The sequence below is a fragment of the Telmatherina bonti genome, assembly GCF_933228915.1.
Source record: "Telmatherina bonti genome assembly, chromosome: 7".
Taxonomy (NCBI): Eukaryota; Metazoa; Chordata; class Actinopteri; order Atheriniformes; family Telmatherinidae; genus Telmatherina; species Telmatherina bonti.
Window position 1 is genome coordinate 26773595 of NC_136625.1, and position 21899 is coordinate 26795493.

General features: G+C 37.1%; 1 protein-coding gene across 1 annotated transcript; it reads left to right on the forward strand.

The window, feature by feature from the left end:
* The first annotated feature begins 697 nt into the window (after window positions 1-697).
* On the forward strand, window positions 698-21831 carry LOC306758216 (polypyrimidine tract-binding protein 2-like). Its single transcript, XM_079243457.1, has 17 exons — window positions 698-756; window positions 2712-2733; window positions 2871-2922; window positions 4950-5113; window positions 5221-5292; window positions 5386-5457; window positions 5565-5723; window positions 6925-7035; window positions 7410-7578; window positions 8563-8640; window positions 9565-9677; window positions 12599-12632; window positions 14576-14668; window positions 15424-15540; window positions 17890-17989; window positions 18082-18159; window positions 18310-21831. Exons 1-17 carry the CDS (start codon window positions 749-751, stop codon window positions 18437-18439), a joined length of 1572 nt encoding a protein of 523 aa, XP_079099583.1. The 5' UTR covers window positions 698-748; the 3' UTR covers window positions 18440-21831.
* Window positions 21832-21899: the final 68 nt, after the last annotated feature.

The window sequence follows — 21899 nt, forward strand, 5'->3', positions numbered from 1 at the left end:
AATGAGTTGACTAACACACACACACACACACACACACACACACACACACACACACAAATGATATGAAGCATTTGTTGACATTTGAAAATTGCTGTGTCTGGTAGAATACCACCAAAGCTACTTTTGAAATACAACTGAACATATTATTCTTCAATCAATTCACTAGTTTATTTAATAAATTTTATTTCATTAGTCTTTATGTTATTTTTCAGATATATATTTTTTTTGTATTAATTATGTTTTTAAATAATTATGAATAACTTCAGGCATTAGAGATTTTGGTTATTTAAAAAAAAAAAAAAAAAAAGAAAAGAAAAAAAAAGCTCAACCACAATAATCACCAAAATTTTATAAAAAGTGATGAAACATTTTTTTTCTTTAAATGAAGGAAGACAAACGAGTTACTCATAGAGGGGCAAACTGAACATTTATCGTGGGTTGTCTTATTTCTGTGTCCATATAAATTGAGATCAATTCATCATAAAAGAACGTGACAAATCATTTCATTTGGTAAAAGTTAAACGCATTTTTGTAATGTCATTTTGTCGTGTCATCCATAGACCGTACATCTCTTTATATGTAGTCTTTGGCGTCATCCCAGCAGACGGTGGCAGTAAAGCGTCTAACGTTGCTGGTGGTTGCTTACATTTAATAAAAGACAAGAAGAAGAAGCACGCCCATTTTGCCTGCCCTGTCTGCATCGTAGTGTGCTGAAATATCAACAGACAGAAGAGGACAAAGAGCTGCAATGGATGGGTACATTTGTTTATATCACAGTCAAAGTCCTTTGTATGCACATTTTATATCTCGGCACGTGATATTGACATAATTAATTTTTGTATAGACGTTATATAGGAAATGCTAAATGTTAGCTAATCTGTAAGCCTTGAAAATGTTTGTTGCGAAGAACGTGACATTAGCCAGCAAGCCCAAGTAAAGCATTTTGACATTATGTGTCATACATTATGAGTTATAATTACATGTAACACCAATATTTACGAGTATATTAAGCCCTATCTGGATTATATAACGTTGGAAATGAAAAAGGTTTAGGCTAGCAGGGCAACATTGCTACGGTGTTCACCCATTGTCCTGCGTTAAACGAATAATAAGGTTAGCTAGCTACACACTTAAATGTCACCTATAAGAGTGACATTATTTTTAAATTGTATAACGATATTTGGTCAATTATTTTTAGTGGAAGCAGCATTTATTTTACCCCGGTTTGTTATGAATTGTGAAAGTCTGTGCACCTGTCAGCTGGTGGTGTGGGTTTAATCTGAACTGAAATAGCGGTCCTTTGTCTGAGGCTGCGTGTTTCTCACTCAATACTGGGAAAATTATTGCTGAAATGAAGCAATATACTATATATAAGAAACTTTTTCACCTTTTCAAATGGTGACCATAAAATACGGATTTACAGATCACATATCGTAAAAATGAAACTTATAGCTGCTGTGGGAAGGACTACCAGACAAAACACAAATTTCTAAAACCTAAGTTTTTCTAAAGTATATATCTTTTGAAAACATTTTCAACATTTTTCATGGTAACAAATGTAATAATTAAAAAATAAATAAATACAAGCAAAAGTTGGGGTAAAAGATTATAGCAATTATTCTTATAATAAAAATAACAGAAATATATGTAATACTGCTATTACACATAGTATGATATAATTAGTAAATATTTTATTAGTATTATTTAGCAGCCTTGTTTCAGCTCAGGCGCATACCCTAGCACAAAGTCCTCTATTTTCTGTAATATGTTTTGTTTTTGTTTTCTAAAATGTTTGTCGTTACCGCTCCACCCTCTTGCTGTTGTGTTTTATTTGAAATGTACTTCTTTTTCTGAAAACTGGTTTGGATTTTACATGATATTTTCTGTTTTGTTAACTTCTGGAACGTGTGCTTCTCGAGATCTTTCAATGTGTCTTACTTCTTTGTCCTGCTCTGGGTTTAATTACTTTTTTTCTTCTGGATCCCTGTAATATTGCACGACTAAATTACACTAAAAACCTTTATATTGCTTCTTTTTAAATTCAAACAAAAATTCTTTATTTATCCACTGAGGAAATTATTATTTTGTATATACAAGTCTAAAATGCACAATTAAACATTTGTTTTAGCTGAAATCTGATATTAGGCCACCAAAGTTGATGGGTCACGCAGTCTTATTTTTATATACTGTTAATGGCAAATAAAAGGTTACAATCTTATACGCTGTATATCAGGTTGAAATTGTTTGATCAAAAGAGATAAATAAAAATTTTGTTATCCTTCAGGTAATTAGACACAGTATTCCGCTGTATTTGGGTGGTGTATATTTGGAAGTATTTGTTTGCCCATGTATTGTGGAATAAGTAACAAAAATGTGATTTTCTGTCATTTTGGCCCTTATTTGGAATGACAGCAGCCAGAATAGGGAAAACATAATTGTGAGCTAAACAAGCATTTTAATGCTAGACTACTTAAACACAGATTTAGAAGAAGTTTTGTTATTGTTTTTTTTGTTTGTTTTTTGTTTATTTTAAACAGTTAAAGATCTGTAAAATAACCGCAAAGCTTTGAGCTTCAGTACTCATAGATATCAGAATACCTTTTATGTTTTAACAAGTGTTACTCTTTGTTTGGACTTTGATCATGTGAAGGTTTGTATGACTGTAACAATCTTGTATTTTTGTTTTTTCTTTACATTGTCTCCTCTGGCAGTGATGTTGCTGTTGGTGTGAAGGTAAACTGTATATCAAAGTTTACACTGAAGTGTGCATTCCTACTTGTATGATTTTACACAGCATCAGTCTATTTCTATATGTTCAGGATTTGGCATGATGACTTAAACTCCTCTTTGTCTTCTCTTTTACTTTCCAGAGAGGCTCAGATGAGCTCAACATGTACGGCAGCAGCCCCAATTCTGTGACTGGTGAGTTCAGTTGTAAATTGGATGGTACAGGAAAATTTAACCCACTTAGTTAAACATTAAATCCTTTATGGTTTAAGTGCACTGAGGGGTGATAAGAAGATGAAAAGTTGATTATAGTGAATTAAATTTCTATGGAAATGAACGTAAATTTGGAAAAAATTACCATCCTCTTTAAAGGAACGTGAACAAGGTGACTGTGAATTCTGCATGAATATAAATTTGCTGTTTTTGTTTTTTTGGGTGACATGACTCAGGTGGTGGCCACAAAAAGGAGAAAGAACCACTAATACCTGACTGCAAAATAGTTATTTAGTTTTAAATGGAAACAGTATATTGTTTTTAAAAAAGGCTTTTGTTTTGTGGAAGTAATATTTTTTAAATTAAGTTTTTTTTTTAAAACTATATGAGCCCAATTGTTCCTCTTTCTTGATTTTCATACAAGTAATTTTACCTGGATCTGTCAAACAGAAATTTATAGGGCTGTCACCAATTATCTTTCTTTTTTCTGATTTAATTTCAATATTTTTTTAAAACCAAAAGGCAAACTATTTCCTGTCTGATCAGCTCTTCTAGGCCTATATTCATTAGTAAATGAACACAAGTTAAAGAAAAATAACACTCCAGCCCTTTTCTTTTTTTCCCCCTTATTTTTCATTTGTCTGAGGGAATGACATCCTCCCAAACTTTTCATGGCATAATACAGTATTTTGCAGTAACTTGTCACATGATCTTACTTTTGTTGCTGCTGTCTATGTAGTGTTAGTCTGTCCTGTCTCGCATATCTCTCCAAACTGGCTCAGTTGCTGCCATGGCAGTCCTGAAAGTCATTCATTCGTCTTTCCAGTGAGACTCAGCTGACAAGCAGCCAGATGTTTTAATAGCAAAGTATTTATCATTTAAAATATTACATTGTTTACATGTAGGACTGGGTGATATGACAATATATATTGTTTGGACAATAGATAATGCATGTCATTTCATATGAGGCTCTGTAGTTTACGCCACGATAAGATGCTTTACTGCAGTATTTTACGTCAAGATGCGCTTTACAGCATGCACGCTGCGATATATAAACAAACATGGAGAAAGACTGAAGCAGGCCTGTTTAAGAGCAGGATAATTTACTTTAATTTATTTTAAAAGATGACTAGCCAACCGAGACAGATGAGCTTGTTCATAAAAGACAGGAAATTTCTGTCATATGGATGCGGTTTGGATATAAAAAGACTGACGTGGAACCAACAACAGACTAGCTCACCGTCCCAACAACGGATTCCGACACAACTACCGGTTACTCATTTTATCACCTGCGCATAATTATGATAAAGAATACAGGATAAAGAATAGTTAAATAGTAAATAGTAAAAGCAGCGTCAAGTGGTGGCAAAAGCGCTCATAATAAACTCCAGACGCAAATGCTGCAACAGGCTTTTCCCCATGAAACGTCATACAGCCATAGTTCCCACAGATTGAAGGAAATCACTGCTGCCGTTGACATGCACATCTGACACATAACTTATGACTGACACAAAGTTACACAAACAATTTTATCAAATCAAACTTTATTTCTTGAGCACTTTCCATGCCACGGGCAACACAAAGTGCTTTACAAGATAAAATCAAGTCATAAGGATTAAAACAAACGGTGGATAAAAAGGCATTTAAAAATAATAGACTAAAGCTCTTTCCACACGCTCACACACGCACACACAAGGACATAGAGCAACACTCACCCACATTTCCCGAAAAACGTCATTCCCTGAATACTGTCTCTTTAACTGAATGCTAGTTAATAAAACAACTAAAAACATTATTTAAGTGATAATATCATTATGTATATTGTTACGGGGAATAAAATGAGCTTTATCAGGATATGAGATTTTGGCATATCTCCCGGCCCTTATTTCATGCAACACTTAATAAATAGCCTTACTTTATATTAAGTATTACGGTCAACATAAAACCCAAATCTGTGAAAAACTTATATCTGATGAAAGTTGAATCTTTGTTTACATGTTTATTTTTAGCAAATGGGAGTGACAGTAAGAAGCAGCGTCTGGATGAGTCACCTCCCTCCAGAGTCCTCCACATCAGAAAACTTCCTAATGAAGTGACAGAGACTGAAGTCATCGCTCTGGGGCTGCCCTTTGGAAAGGTCACCAATATATTGATGTTGAAGGGAAAGAACCAGGTAGCAATCTGCTGCTGTTGCTGAACTCTATTCTGTTCCTGTGAACCTCAGTGTCTTGAAGATTATTGGTTATTCTTTCAAAGCTGAAGATTATAAAACTCTTGCAGGCATTTCTAGAGTTGGGTACAGAAGAAGCAGCCATCACTATGGTGAACTATTACACAGCTGTCACACCACAGGTCTGAAATATATCAGCTTTTCTCTTGTGATTTTTAATATTTGTCCTTGTCCTTGTAGAAGTATAATTAATACCTTTTTACTCTTCTGTTTAGGTCAGAAACTCCCCAGTCTTCATCCAGTACTCTAACCATAAAGAACTGAAAACAGATTCTGCTCTGAATCAGGTAACATTTTTATTGATTTATTCCAAGCTCTGTGTTTCAATTAGTCCAGCAAAGAGTGACGTAGTAATTGATGTCTTTGTATCCTGCATTGTTCTTGTTACACTCAGAGAGCCCAGGCTGTACTACAGGCAGTGTCAGCAGTTCAGGATGGGAGCTCTCCATCCTCTGACCAAGGAGTTTTGGAGCTGACTCCACCCCCCAGTCCTGTCCTGCGAATTATTATTGACAACATGTTTTATCCGGTAACACTGGACGTTTTACAACAGGTAAAACCTAACAAATCAACCTGTTTATTATCGTAGATGCAGCCTGATAAGCAGATTTTCATGATGTTAGGACCTCCAAATGAGAGAATAATCCGATCCCATGGAAATGAAATAATTCCTTTATTCCCTACCCAACACCACCAAACCCAGTCACAGGAAATTATGCAACTGTGTGAGACTATAAGTACATGTACATGGACAAATATTTCATCCATCCAATTGAAATCAATCTGATCAAAGACTCCAAGTGACATGATTACATGGAAGCTCGGTAAAGTGATCTGGTCAGTAGTATTTACATGATGGACAGATTTTATACAGTTGTAATTATTTTGACAATACCTACAGTGGAAAAGTTTTTTTTTCTTTTTTTTACATGTATTTTAAACCTTTTGACTGCCAGATTCTTAATGATCTGTAACTTTCCAGTCACCAGCAAGAACATAGTATTCACCACAGTCCCATTCTGTTTTGTTGCCGCCATTGTCAAGTCTTCTCTGAAATCTCATCACGTCATGTAATACCCATGTGGTTTAAGCACGTGGACAACTTCCAGCACAAAGCAATCAGAATGAGTATATACATGGTTGTTTTTTATTTTGTTAGCAATTTGGCATTATTACTCATCTCACTAGCAAAATAGGAACATGCCTAATCTGAATGGCTAAAGTTTCAGGAATGCTGTCAAACGATGACAACCTAATAAAATAGATGTCATAGTTAGTTGCCATCAAGTGAAAGAGCACGAGGAGTTTGTTGCCTTAAAGGAAAAGCTCAATGAACCACAACAACAACAAACAGCAGCAAATGCTTTTAAAAAAGATCAGCAGAAGAAACAATAACAAATATATTTCCCTGGATAACCTTCTCCTGGTCCAATTTCAAGATTTATTTTTTATTTAAAAGTCTTTGAGCTTATTTAGTCAGTTTGAGAGGCTTCTTAATAATAAAAGAACACAGGTATTGGATAGATACTCTGTATTAGCAGACACCTAAACCTCAGGTATCAGATTTCGTATGGGACAGAAAAAAATCTATATCGGAACATCCCTACGACCTCCATACGGCCTTTTATTCATATTAACTGACAAAAAGCCTGTTATTTGTTGTCTTTTAATCAGCGATGTTTAAAAATGCTCTGTAGTAACTTGGAGGCTGAATTGTGTTTCTGTTTAGTTTTATTTTCTTTGTTTTTATTTAGATCTTCAGTAAGTTTGGGACAGTGATGAAGATAATAACCTTCACCAAGAACAACCAGTTTCAGGCTCTTCTGCAGTTCAGTGACCCTGTCAATGCCCAGCAAGCTAAACTGGTAGGATCACACACATGTTAACTCTTTTAAAAGTGAGCAACATGTAAAAAGGAGAGAAACTTTTTTTTTTTTGGTCATTATTTGAAAAGTGGACAAAAAGAACTCCTGCAGTCAATGACTCTATTTTTAATGGACACATTTGTGACATCAGTTTCAAAATCTTGTATTTTTTCTTTCTACAAAGTTTGAGTTCATATTTACAATCAAATAATCAAAGAAATTGCCTCTTTTTACGCACAAAGAAGTCATTATTGTCAGTGTCACTTTAAATGTCACCTTGTTATTTAATTTCTTCTTAATGATATTGTAGGTTTTGTAATTAACACTTTAAAAAAAAAACCTCTTACTCTTTGTTTTGTTCCTTCTCCTCCCAGTCCTTGGATGGACAGAACATCTATAATTCCTGCTGCACTCTGCGAATAGACTTCAGTAAACTGGTCAATCTCAACGTCAAATACAACAACGATAAAAGCCGTGATTACACCAGACCTGACCTCCCCACAGGAGATGGAGAGTCATCCAACAAGGATCATTCTTTATTGGGTAAATTCATGTTTACACAACATCCACTCATACGTCTGCCCAGGTATCCTTTGCTCTTAAATGTCACACAGATGGCCTGAGTTATTGGCTCAGAATGGAAGAGCTCCTCAAAAGGAGTAAAAGCCACCGTCCAGGCTGCTTTTGAATGTGTTTGTGATGTTCACCATATTAAATGCCATCTCTGATCTGAAATGGGAGGATGAGGCTCTTTTGAGCTCCACAGCGGTCAGTGTGCCCCAGTAGTGGTGCAGGAGATTAGAAAATGGGGGGAGCAAACATAATTGCCTTATATGTCTTTAAACAATCGGTGTGTGCAGATGGCATTGAATCTAAAATTGGGTGCAGTGGTGTCATTTAGTTTTATGTCAGGGGTGTCCATCTCCAGTCTTCATTGGCCACAATCCTGCAGGTTTTCCACATTTCCCTGCTCTAACACACTTGACTCTAATTAATCAGTCATTGTGGAAAACTTCAATGACTTTCGGAACCGTTTAATGTGTGTTGGAGCAGGGATACATCGAAAATCTGCTGGTCTGTGGCCAATAAGGACTGGAGCTGGACGCCACTGTTTTATATACTGTCATGTTCATGATTCCTGTTGCGTTGATCAGAATAATAGTTGAATAATAATAATAATATATTAATAATAATTATTATTTTTATCATTATTATTCTACCACTACTACCCGTGCACATTTGGTCTCAGTGAAAATCTGATAGTTTTCAATTTTTACTCCAAACACAAAAAGAAAATCTAAAGTTTCTTGGATTTATTTTTAGTTGGAAGCAACAAAATAACCTGAACTTTATTTAATCTAGTTTATTGTGCCATAAAACCAGGTTCATTTATATATTGTTATACTTATTAACACTGTGACTGTAATAATTCATTGTGGTTTTGTACTGTTGGTTTGAATCTTGTGATAAATGTTGTTTCTCGTGTCGGGTTAGATAAGTAATTTGTGGCTATCAAATGTCTTATAGGTACCCCATCCGGAGCACTAACTTCCTACTCTAGTGGAGGCGGTTACTCGTCTTCTCTCTCCCTCTCACAGGGTGGAGGTACATTACTTTTATGTTTTTAATAGTTTTGTATTCCCATAACTTTGTCTTGCTTCCCGTCGTGTCCTGCAGGGCTTATCTGAGAGTGCCGGTTCAGGAAAAGGTTTTTTCTTAACATCCTCTTCATTTGGTTGATAGATCAGCTAAACTGGCAAATACTGGTCCAAAGACTGATACACATAAAATGTTAATATGTTTCTTTAGCAGATTAGTGCAGTGTGGTTTTCTTTTCTATGCGTTTGTGTATGTATGTGTAGATCTTTAAAATGTTGGTTATGTTACTAAATTAAAACTAAAGTACTTAAGATGAACTTTACTAAACAATAATAATCTAGTGAAGGAGAATCATTTATTTTTAATAAGTGTTTCTATAAATTAAATGAATGTTAGAGTGTTGTGTTTAATGCCACCAAAGCTGTAACAATATGTTGTAGTTTGGGCGCATTTTACGGTACATTATTTTGTTGGTAAAACCTGTTTTTTAGACTGTTGCTTTGCTTACTTTTGCATGTCATTGTTACAGTTTGGCAGCATCAGTATTGTCAGATGTAATTCTTACCAAGGCTAATCATAATGAGTAAAGAAGCCTGAACAGATTCCAGCAAACTTGTAGATCCTAAAAGCTTTTTACCCAAATGACATAGAAAAGTTGATCAGTTTTGACTTGAAGGAGCATGTGGTAAAAATAACAAGGCATTAAACGAATCGTATTCTCCTATTTGGTTGGTTTTTTTCCCCCCATGCTGATATTTGTGGATCTGCAGTCACAGTAAGACTGTGGGAGATTCAGATCAGTATGTTTTGCTGTCAGCGTGGTCAGTTTTTAGTTCTTCAGCATAGTTCTTTTTAAAGATTTTATTGTTTGTTTTTTACCCTAACATGCTGCATGCATCTTATTTGTTTCTTTTCCTGTTTTCCCGTCAGGAGCCATTAGCCCTCTGAGCGCTGCAGCCGCAGCAGCCGCTGCTGCAGGTCGTGTTGCTTTATCTGGGTCTGGAGTGTCAGGGGTCCTGCTGGCATCCAACCTAAATGAAGAGGTACACAAACCACACGCTAAGCTTGTTGTCATGTTTTTTAAGTGCTACTTTAAATCATTCATTCCAGTCTTCAAACGGTGCAGAATTATTTCTTAGTTAGAAGTTAGAAGTCTGAACTCTTGTGTGCTTGTGTTCTGTATGCCTGCCATGTCCACATTAACATGGATCGTTTTATTTTCCATTTTGTTTCTTCTCCACCAAGGTTAAGCCTGTGTGCATGTCTGCAGGCCTTCGTTTAATGTAATATATAACTTCTTTTTTTTTATTTTTTTTTTATTTTTTTTTTTTTAGACATTTTAGACCACAATATGCTTAAAGTTCAATGTCACCTTTTTCAAAGAAACCGTTATTTATATTTATTGGGGTTTTTTTTTTCAGAAATTCTAAACTTTACGATTTTCCCTTATACAGTGTGTATTTATTTACAAGTTTTTCTCTTTTTTTTGTTAAGCATTTTCTCAATAGTGGCTTGTCACTTTTAGGATTTTTGTCAGACTGAACTTATATCAGCTCTTTGATTCTGCATATAAAAGCATGTTTGTATCTGTCTGTTGGAGATTTATATTGCACAATTATTCATTAATATTAGCATTAAAATATTTTAAGGCACATTATTTTACAACAATGTCCCTGTTTGTATTAGATCGATGAGAAGTTGTGTTCTTCTGAAACTATGTAATTCTCTCTATACTGACATTCTGCAAGAATCTGTATTTTTACCTACCTTACATCTGTTCATTCTGTCTGCGTCATGTTTAGTTTCTAACTAAATGTACATCTACCCTGTCATCTATCTGCTGTATCTATTATCTTCTATGTTCCACCTCTCTGTTGGATTCTCTCTCTCTGTTTCCGTCTGTCTCTCCTGGTGAGAGGATCAAGTCAAAGTGCAAGATGTGTGTCCTGGATGTTTAATAACATGTCACAGATCTCTCTGGTGACCAGTAAGACTCACATCAGCACATACTTGGGAGCGGTGTTGTGCAGGATTGCACATTTAAATGAGGATCCTTTGCTCTCCATAGTGCAACATGATGCTTGTGCTTTATATGCGGGGAGTAAACAGCATCTGAGCGTTTCCGCAAGGCTGTTGTTTGGGGGGGGGGCATAAAAATGTATTTTTCTAAATAACATAAGAAATTGATGTCACCTGGTTTACTTTTGGATCCTGGCTTGTATTTAAACTTTAATATGCAAACATTGAACTTGTAAAAGTTGATATATATATTTTTGGAGAAGTGTAAACTTACACAGCACTGCTGAAGAGTGTGCTCGGTACAGTCCAAGTGCTGGGATGTGGCAGTATGGTGTGGCCTTTCCTTGTGTTGTGAGTCCAGATTAAGTTATTTCTTTATTTGCTTTTATTTCTTTTTGGTACATGTCCATCCTCCCTCAACTGAGTAATCAAGTTGGAAGACTTAACATACATGGCCATGTTTTACCATTTCCATGCTCTACATGGGCAAAAGCTCGCTTTTGTCTCGTTAGTGTAAATGATAAATGATCATTTTAATAACATCAGAAAGGCTAATTTTTTAGTCTTAAGTTCCACATTGACAGAATTGTGGATTAATACCAAAAGCTCAAAAGCTCAAACAAAATATGTTAACATTTATAGTGTTGTTTTTGGCTGACGGTCACCGGTTGATGAGCTGTCAGATCATGGAGACCAGTTAGTTCTTCAGGACAACTCATTTCATTTTCAGGAAAATACATTTATTTGTTGTCCTTCTCGAAATGCCTGGAAAAAAATGAGTCATTTGTGTTTAAACAGTTATTTATAATTACTGTGTAAACTTTAATCTCCTGTGACTGGTGTGTTTAAATCTGTCTGGCGCAAAGTTGGATAAATCTGACAGTCAACAGGGTTTTCACACTGGAGGCGGTCTGATTCCAGTCACCAGCCAGCTAATTGCTGCTCGTGTCAGGTTAATTACATCCTGTGTTGGACATCATGCTGAACTTAGATTTAAAAAAAAACGAAAGAAAAAAAAAAGTCCAATTTATTTGTGTTCATTATGTTATTTTGTTTTTTTGTTAATGTGGTTAAATCAAAGTCAGATTTTTTTTGTGCACAGTTGCTTTTTACTTGTCTGTCTGGTTAGTTGATCTTAGACACGACTACATTTAGTCCCCAAAACCTTCAGCCATCTGCTTCACGGTGCTGCCCCTTTCTTCACTCTCCATTTTTGGTTTGATGCTGCTAAAAAGATTTTGTTTCTTGTTTGTGAGTTATTTTCTTCTCTCCTCCCACCCACCCACCGACCCCCTCTTTTCCCCACTGTTGAATGCATCCCTCACACTGAATGCAGTGTGAGTGTGTGCATGTGTGTGTTTAACAATGCAGAAATGAGTGTGTATGCGAGTGTGACTTGGTGTGTTTGTGAGCGTTCTGTTGGAATCAAACCAGCAATCATTCAGACTCCGTTGATGTTCCACTGATGCTCTGTTTACTGACCTCTGCTTTGGTTTTTGTCCTCCTCTCCTCCTTTCTCCCCTCCCCGCCTCCTTTCTTCCCTCTTATGCTCCTCCCATCATACATTTATTTTCTCTCCGTTTGACCCCTTTATTGCTCTACATTCCTCAATGTTGCAAACTTATCTTAAAAACCTCCCCACTATAATTTACCCCTCAAATGATTTATTTTATTTCTACTTCTGTTTTTTTTTTTCTCCTCTTTTTCCTCTCTTCATTTTTAAAATCGGATATAAACCTGACATCGGCTTTTGCCGTTTTGAACCCCTTCCCAAACCACCCCCCTCATGCCCCTCCATCATTGCTGCACCCCTCATCATCATGGAAACCGCCACCTCCCCCCTCGTCCAACGCTGGACGGTCTGATCTCTACCTTCGTCTCTCCTCTTGCTCCTCCTCTGCTCCTCCTCTTCCTGTCCTCTGCTCTGCGGTCTCTCTCTCTAAAGATGGTCACGCCTCAAAGTCTCTTTACCCTCTTCGGTATGTTCAACCTCTACTATTCTATCTGTATATCTCTCTCTGTTAATCCAGTTTTGTTCACTTTTCTTCAGTGATATCGTGGGCACTGTGTTCCTCTATATCTGCCTGTTTTTCCAAGCTCTTCTCTGTCACACTGTACATTGCAGAGTTAAATTTTCTTCTCTTGTATTTACATATTATTTACATTAAAAGCAGAGTGAGTGAGTCTAATGGATTGTCTGTTTGATTAGCTTATCTATTAGCCGATGAGAACAAACACGAAATAATGTATTCAAAACGTAAAGCCAACATGCAAGCACAAGTCCGCAGCTTGCAGATCAGGTCTTTCAACTATTTTCCAAAGTTGTAACTTATATAATTACTGCTTCATAATGATTTACATATCATTTCCATGGTGGAGAGATAGTAATTCTAAACCAACTTCGTAACAATGCATGACATTTGCTTAACAAAGAGTTTAAAATGAAAAGATTAAAAGCTGTGCTGTTTGGTCCCACCAGTGGAAGAGCATTTTTAATAGCCAGTGTGAACGGTATAATATCTTTTAGCATCTGCAAGTGTTGCAGCAGAAATACAAAGCACATCTTTTTTTTATTTAAGCCTAAATGAGACAGCAGAAGCAAATAATGCCCAGTTTTGAGGAAATGGTCTGAGCAAAGGAGAGGTAGCAAATTATCTGACTTGCTGATCTCTGGTGCTGTTAAACTCATTCTTGCCCTCATGTTTATCAGCAAAGAATAAAGCAGAAACGATTACATTAATTATTTTAAAATTTTATTTCCCCAATTAACTTTCATGCATGTTCTGCATCCCTGTAATATTTTAGTAAGGTGACAACCCAGGTATTTGTAACCTTTGCCATGCACCCCATCTAATAAAACCTGATACTGTCTCTGGAAATTGGCTAAGTGAGGCAGTGTGTGCATACTGCAGGTAAATCTTATTGAGCATTTATTTCAAGTAAGTGCATGAGGTCACTTCTCACTCTCGGCTCGGACTTGTTCAGATTTAATGTAAATAGATAAAACAATCACAGAAAAGCTGGTTCTGTCTTGCCATACTCTTTGAAATATGTTATGCTTCCAGAGAATTTCACATGAATGCATCTCAGAGGGATTACCTCCACCTTATTTCCTCACACATTCTCCAGTTTTCACACATGAAAACTGGAGAATGTGTGACATTGACCAGATCATTTTTAGTGTTTTTGTTCTCACCACATCTATGCATAAGTGGATCACAGCAATCCAGTGTACTCACAAAGTCTTGTTACTTCTCTGTCTATATGTCTTTATTGCCTTTCTCTAGATTTTGTATTTATTTATTGCAGGCTCAGAATATTTTTGTTTCCTATTCTGCAACACCGCAGTTAGGATTATTTGCCACCCAGTCAACTAGACGGGAACTGCAGGATAACTTTAGATCTTTCAAGAGGTTGTAAAAAAGATTTCCATAGAAGTCCTCAAAGGAAGTGAGCTGCTTGCTTTATTCTTGAGGTCTATTTACATGTTTCTGTATGCAGCATGTTCTGTCAGCTTAGTGCTTCTGATTTAGTGAGTGTAATGTTTTTTTTCTGCACTGTTTTACATTTCAGTCACTTAACTGAGTACTGCACTCATACAGAAAACTATCCAGCCAGTCAGTCTGAGCTTTGTCCCAGTGCTAAAACTCAGCTGAGGTGTCACAACATTAAGATTGTTACACTGAAAGATTGTGATTGAGTTTCTAGTGGAAGTCAAATGGGAAGACTCCATCTTTTTCTTTTCATTTGTCTTGCTAGCACTAACTTTATTCCTTCCATCATTCACACCTCTTCTTTTTTTTATCTTCGTCGGCTCCATCTTTCCTGCTCTGTCTGTTCTATCCTTCTCATCCTTTCCTCCACCCTGCTTTCTCTTGCTCTCTCTCGCTCCTCCTCTCGGTCTGCCTCTCTCTCCCTTCAGGAGTCTATGGTGATGTCCAGAGGGTGAAGATCCTCTACAACAAAAAGGACAGTGCTCTGATCCAACTATCTGATGGCAACCAGGCTCAACTCGGTGAGTCCTGCGTAGCCACAGTGTCTCTTTATGAGTTAAACTGAGAGGGTATTTTTTCCAGACCTGTGATGTGTGACCTTGTTTGACACGATTTGGAGGGTTTGGTTTGGGCTTAGCATCAGAAAACACTTCATGGCATGTTCATTTTTATAAAAATGTTCCTTTTTTTTGTGCATTCACCTTGTTCTGCAATTAGCTCTACTGTATAAAAACCTGATATTCTGTTTATCTGGTCTCACACCTGCACGGTCTGCATTAGTCAGAGGCATTTCTTCTGTTGATCCCCAAAATGTCTAATTCACCCAAGTTTTATTAAAAGTTTTTTTTAACCTCTTAGTTCGTCTTTCTCGCAACCTCTTCTTAACCTCCTCTGTTTTTTTTCTTGTGTAACTTTGTTGCAAACGTTCGCCCATATTGAAGTCTGTCTGGGGACATTTAGGTTGCTTTGCTGGAAATTGGCAACTTTTTTATTTGCCTCTTACACAATTATCTTAATCTCCATCGGGTCAAATTTAATTTTGCATGTGACCTTCTAAACTTTCCGTGGAGAAACCATGGTGGTTGCTCATTTGGACACTGGTAATTGCACCTGTTATCAATTGCTTAATCTTTCTTAGCTGATAATCTGCAGATCACACACACCACCAACTCACACACTCCACATACACATGTAATACTGTGCTCAGGCCTTTTATGCTACAGGAAAAAAAGTTGATCTGCTCAGTTTTAAAGTTCCCTTCTCTTCCTCTTCTCAGCTATGAGCCATCTGAATGGTCAAAAGGTGTTTGGCAAAGTGATGAGAGTGACTCTGTCAAAGCATCAGACGGTGGCTTTGCCCAGGGAAGGATTGGATGACCAGCTTCTAACTAAAGGTAACGTATCTGATCCATTAGGGGGACACGTCACTTTTCTTTTGTTTTTAGGTTTTTTCAAAAATGTCAATTCTTCATTAAAGGAAAACCTTTGATGCATTTTAACGTTTCCGTCATTTAATACATATATCATGCTACAACTTTATCGACAAAGTTCCAAAGCAGGAGGTGAACATGCAGGAACGTCCATCTTATTCTCTACACTGAACATTTTATGCAGTGTACAGATGTATATCAAAGCTGAAGTTAAATAACATTTATTTGGTTAAAGTTTTGACTTTTGGATTTGATTTTAGATTTTTTACATCTAAATTGAAAGTTTGCGATTTAAACCATTTTAAAGTAAACAGCTGCATCAGAAGATGGTCACACACAGTTGCTTCTGACATATCATGTAACATATTATGTTTTCTTTTAAAAGAATAAAAGTCTGAAGTTTATTCCAGATGTGACCTCATACAACAACAAACAAGACCTTAATGCAAACAAAAAGAATTTTGTCAAGCTGCAAAAGCAAAACAAACCAATCACAGAGCGAGACAAAAAATAGGGTAGAACTTTGAATTTCTGTCTTTATATCTGGGGAGTATAAACAGAATGTGTGAGAACTGCAAACTAAGAGGGCATTGGTGTCCATGAAGTTCTGGATCCTTCTCATAATAAAGGACAAAACCTCTTGCCAGCATCACAGCGGGTCAAAGCCATGTAAACACAACCAATACATACAGAGTGGGCTGATAGGCTACTCTTAATGGGGAGAAATAACTCGGTCAGATTTGCATGAATTTGATAAAAAGTGAAAGGAAATGTGATCAGCCCAGGCCACAAGGATCTGATGCAGCTCCATGTTTTCTTTCCTCTGATGGAGACTGAGCCTTCTAAGTTCTAAAACTTAGTTCTAAGTTCTAGTTCTAAAACCTTCAACACAAAGGCCTCAAAGACCCGGACTGACAATCGTTGGTATAATTTTTCATAGATCTTGATACTAATAAGATGACACCAGGCAGCATCACAAAGTTGCTGCAGGTTTGTCGGCTGAACATCAGTCATGAGAATCCCCTGTCCTACAACATCCCAAAGCAGCCTTATTTGATTGAAATTTAATTGTTGAGGCCATTGGAGTACTGTCAGCACCTTGTTGTGTTCAGTTAGAGATGATTTGAGCGTTGTGACATGGTGCATTATCCTGCTGGAAGTGGCCATCGAAAGGTGCTACACTGTTGTCAAGGGATGGACATGATTAGCAACAATACTCAGGTAGGCTGCAGTGTTTAAATAGTAAGAAAGCCAAATTGGGCCAAGAAAATATCCCCCACATCATCACACCAGCAGCAGCTTGAACTGTACAGGATGGATCCATGCTTTCATGTTTCCACCTCATTCTGACCCAACCATTTAAACGTGAAATGTGACATTCATCAGCCCAGGCAACAGTTTTCTATTAATCATTTTTGGTGGTGTGGTTTTCTGCTGCTGTAGTCAATCTGCATCAAACTTTGACATGTTGTGTTTTCAGTGATGGTACCTTGGTTGGAACCAGTGCTTATTTTAGCTATTGTTGCCTTTCTGTCATCTTAAAGCAGCCCGCCCATTCTCTTCGGACGTCACCGAGATGTTATGGCCCTCTCTCGATATTTTCTCTCTTCTCTGTGAAAGTTCAAAATGGTTGCTTTTGAAAGTCTCCATAGATTGGCAGATTCTAAAATACACAGACCAGCCTGTCTGGTACCAACTATGCTATGTTTAAAGCCTTTCTTCTCTGTTCTGATGTTTGGTTTGGACTTCAGCAGGTCATCATTACCATGTCTACAAGACTAAATGCAAAGATTTGCTGCCATATGTGTGGCTGATTAGATATTTGTTTTTACAAGTCATTAAACAGGAGTACCTAATTAATTAGGGAGTGCATCTCAGCAGTACTTAATGGCTCATTGTCATTGCAGCAGCTTCCCAAAGCAGCTTCAGTACTTGGAACATGCTGTTTGCTGTTAATGTGTTTAATTGATGAGAAGAAAACACTGATAATCCACATCTGTCCTTTTGGGTCAACAGTCACTGAAAACGGCGGCTTTCTCCATCTACCGTGACATTTTTAAACCTCCTATTTGGATTACGACTGTCTGCTTTAAGTTCACGTCAAAACTACAGATGTGGTTGAATATTTTCCCTAACCAACAAATATTGTGTCTGTGTCCGAGTATTTTCTAATTCACACTGAGGATAAAGTTCCACCAGGCTTTGTTTAGTTGTTTAGGGAATCTGTTCAGGTTTAACAGAGCACATGGAGCAGATAATAACAAAACAGGATCTTTTCTGTCATTGTGCCAATGTTTTGCTTTTCCTGGGCAGATTTTTCCGGCTCACCCCTCCATCGCTTTAAGAAGCCAGGATCCAAAAACTTCCAGAACATCTTTCCTCCGTCAGCAACACTTCACCTCTCCAACATTCGGTAAAACAACCACAAAGCACATCAACAAAGATCATGTTTGCTTCCTGTTGCTTTTCTTTCACCCAGTAAAAGTTTTGTCTTTGCTTGTTCAGGGATGCAGTTGGAGAGGATGATCTGCGCCTTTTGTTTTCTAACAGTGGAGGAACCGTCAAGGCCTTCAAGTTCTTCCAGTAAGAAACGCTTTCTGACAAATACCTGCATATATTTATATGATAAAAAAAAAACAACTAATGTCCTACGACATGGGAAGACGTCTTTTCTCTTCTGTTCTGAGGTAAACTGCGGACGCCTTACTGGTATGTCTGTTCTCTCCTCACCAGGGACCGTAAGATGGCCTTGATCCAGATGTCGTCAGTAGAGGAAGCGATCCAGGCTCTGATGGATCTTCACAACTATGATATGGGAGGAAATCACCATCTTAAAGTTTCCTTTTCGAAGTCTACAATCTAGCCGTCACACCCAGGCCCAACATTACGATCTGCAGCAAGCGATGAAGCCGCAACCATTTGCCCTGTTTTCAGCTTTTTCTGTCTGTAGATTCAATTAATTACAAAACTGTAAATTTCACTTTTTTTTTTCTTTCTTTTTCCCAATTTTTATTTTATTTATTATTTTCTGATATTTTGACCAGCAGAGTCAGCACCTGGCTCAGTCCCTGTACGGTGATTTTTAACAGCAGCTGATTAAATAATTTGCTCCGATAGAAGTACAAGTGTTCTCCAGAGTATCGGTCCACATCCCAGCTGAATGTGGCTGCAGACATCATATAGTGCTGAGATATTCTCTAAACTTGTCGTTTTAAATTTTTATCATTTCTAAGTGCAAATTGCTGCTTTGACATTGAATATTGCTCTACCCAGAGAAGGCAGAGGTGACCTGCCAGCATGGTGGTTTCTGGCTGTCCTGGGATTTTCTGTTGTTGCTTGAGTTCCTCGGATTATAGATGTGTCACTTTTCCCCTCATGATGACGCTTCATGATTACATTGTTTTGTGCTTTGTGACTCCTCGTTCTTGTAAATGAAAATTCAGTTTCATCCCATGTGAGCTGGTTCACTGCTTCACATCTCACCCTTTCCATTTTATGTATTTAAATGGAGGAAGAAAAACGTTACAAGCACGGAGAAGTAGATGTTATGCTAAAACTCTGGTTCGATGTGAATACAGTGGCATTTAAAGGCTTGGGCACCTAAGTTGCTTTTCTCCTCTGAATGGCTAAATAAGTAAGAGGATGAACTGACTTCCAAAAATCATTACGTTACATGGGACACGTTTCAAGATCTTTTATTTTCTTGAATTTTTCATTTCCATAACTAAAATTACAGAAGCAGAAACTATTAGTTTTTGGTAATGCACCTTTTACCAAGTATCACAACCTGCAAACACACTTTCAGTTTTTCTCTCTCTCATTCATCCATCCTTCAAAAAGTCTGAGATACTCAGGCTGTCTTTCATCCACTCCGGTTTGGGGTCTACGACACTTTTATTATTGTTTAAATTAGATGACCACAAGAGTAATGGAAACACCTCTGTTTCTTGCTTTAAGGTTTTACATTGTGGATGGTTAGATGTGTTCAGGTGAAGCTTAAATGAAAGCATTAAGCACATTTAAATACAATAAGGTTGACTGGAATGCCTCATAGCTGAATAAAATTTCCCACTAAACAGCAGCGCATTAATAGATTAAAAATATAAAAACAGATTAAATAGGAATAAACATGCAATAGAATTAAATAACTGTAAAATTGGCTGTTTAAGCATCATATTTACATTAAAAGTCAAATGCCGTCCTGTTGCAGAAGCAATTCATTAATGCTCAGCTTTTTTCCCCTGGTAATGTCATTTAGCTGTCTTTTAATCAAGTCCCCACTAACCAGTTATTCCTCACCCCACTGGCTACGGTACAAGCTCAAAGTAAAATGGATCCTCCCCTGATTTCCATAAGCAGCACGCTGTTCCAGCCAACACACTTGACAGGTGTGTACATGGTGCAACCACTTCCACGCAGCGTTTCTGTCACCACACCATTAAAAACAGCAACACTGGTGCTGTTACTCAGAATAACGCCAACTCAGTTAACACCACTGTCCTGAGAGCTTTTACTGTATTTATTTTAAATGAATGTTTTCTACTCGCCAGTTTTTCCCCGCTGCTCAGTACATGTGCTTAGTGAACCTCTGCGCTGTTTAGCAGCAGAATTTTCTGTCTGGATTCTTATTTTAACAATCGTATCTGAGTTATTTAAAAGTTCAGTTTTTTCTTGTGATGAATTTTGTTGGTAGGACAGCAAAGAGGTTTGTTTTTTTTTTTCTTTCCTCGTGACATTTCTATGTAATTGTGCACTTCAGCTGCTCCTGTTATCCATTGTTCCATAGTTGCACCACAAACCTCTAAAGGCATCACTATCTGGTTAAAAATGTGGTTTTGTGGACATCTGTGATTTCAACTTTTTAATTGTTAGCTGCTTAGAGGAGTCGAGGCTGACCTTTGAGACAAGATGTGAGAAGTAATGTTTGTGAAGCTTTTAAAATAGTCTGTAGTAATGTAGAAAGTAAACAAGCCGTAACCCACATCAAGCTCATGAAGGTCTGAGACTTTGGTAAAAGTTAATATCAAATATTGATTGCAAAACCTTTGATGCTTGGCAATTGTTTACTCTTTTTTTTTTTTTCACAACTCAAAAACTACAGTTTGCTTAGAGAGAAAGTTTTAGTTTTAACCTGGAGATCAGATTATCCTCTACTGACTTAACTATTCATGAAATGTGACATTTTCACCAGTCGTCACTGTAAGACCAGATCTACATCCTGGACATTCCTGCCCTTTGGCAGGGAAAATCTAACCAAATAACACTGAAACAACTTGCACTTTTTAAGTTGTTACTTTACCGTAATGAAGAGTTTAAGCTATAGATAAAACACAAAATCTTAAGTAGATTTTCTGTCTAAAGTCCTCAAACAACATGCCATCAGTGCAGTGTGTTGTGATTTTTCATCGTTCCCATTTTGAACAATTATTAATTTTTAAGATTGTTTTCACTAACAAGAAAACTTGGATCATTTCACATAATTTGTTGTAACGTTAACTGTGTTTGTGATGAGTTGTTTGAGGCCAACGCTGCTTGTTCAAGACGGTTCCATATCCCTGAAACATCCTTTCCAGCAGTGAGGAATGTATGGGCACCCCAGCATTTACGTAATTAAAGACCCACACGTTGGAGCTTTCCACGCAGAGTAGATTCTGTTCAAATCCAATCTCATTTGTTTAAAAACCAGTTACAAATGGGTGCACACACAAAACACAGGATGCATGCTGTGGCTGTCTGTTTAAACAAGGTTTCAACATGTGATTCTGGTCTTGGTCTCTGATTTTTAGGGACCCGTTGGGACCACATGTGCCTTTAGTCTGTGATCTGATTCTACTGTTGATACTTCAGTGTCTTTGAACAGATCGTTTTATTGGTAATGTTTGCTGATCTTGTGTTGTAAGCCTGTAAAAACAGATTATTTTGTTAATTATTGATTTAAAAAAGGAAAAAAAGCTAACCTCGTCTGCCAGGTCCTCTGCTTGTATGAGCTCATTCATTAAGCAGAGATGGACAGGAAACGGTGTCTCTGTTTTTAGCAGATGTCATCTCACTTGATTCTCAGTCTTGTAGCTGCAAAATTTATTTTTTGACTTGTTTTCTTATTAGGAGATTGATGTAAATTTTCTACTTGATTTCAGTTTCTTATGTGACAAGATTTCAGACTAGCACAAATTAAACACATCTTTTCTACCAACGAGCCCAAGTTAATGTGTGTTTTTGTGTATGGAGTGTTTCAAGCCTTTGCTCTCATCTGTATCTCACCTGTAATAAACTTCTTACTCTGTTCAGCTCTGTCTCTCTGCCCTTACTTCTTTCTCTCACTT

Excerpts from the sequence above, each read along its gene's own strand:
- LOC306758216 (XM_079243457.1), top strand. Across the intron at positions 12,633-14,575 it reads AAGTCTCTTTACCCTCTTCG|GAGTCTATGGTGATGTCCAG; the intron begins GTATGTTCAACC and ends CTCTCCCTTCAG. Across the intron at positions 14,669-15,423 it reads TGGCAACCAGGCTCAACTCG|CTATGAGCCATCTGAATGGT; the intron begins GTGAGTCCTGCG and ends TCCTCTTCTCAG.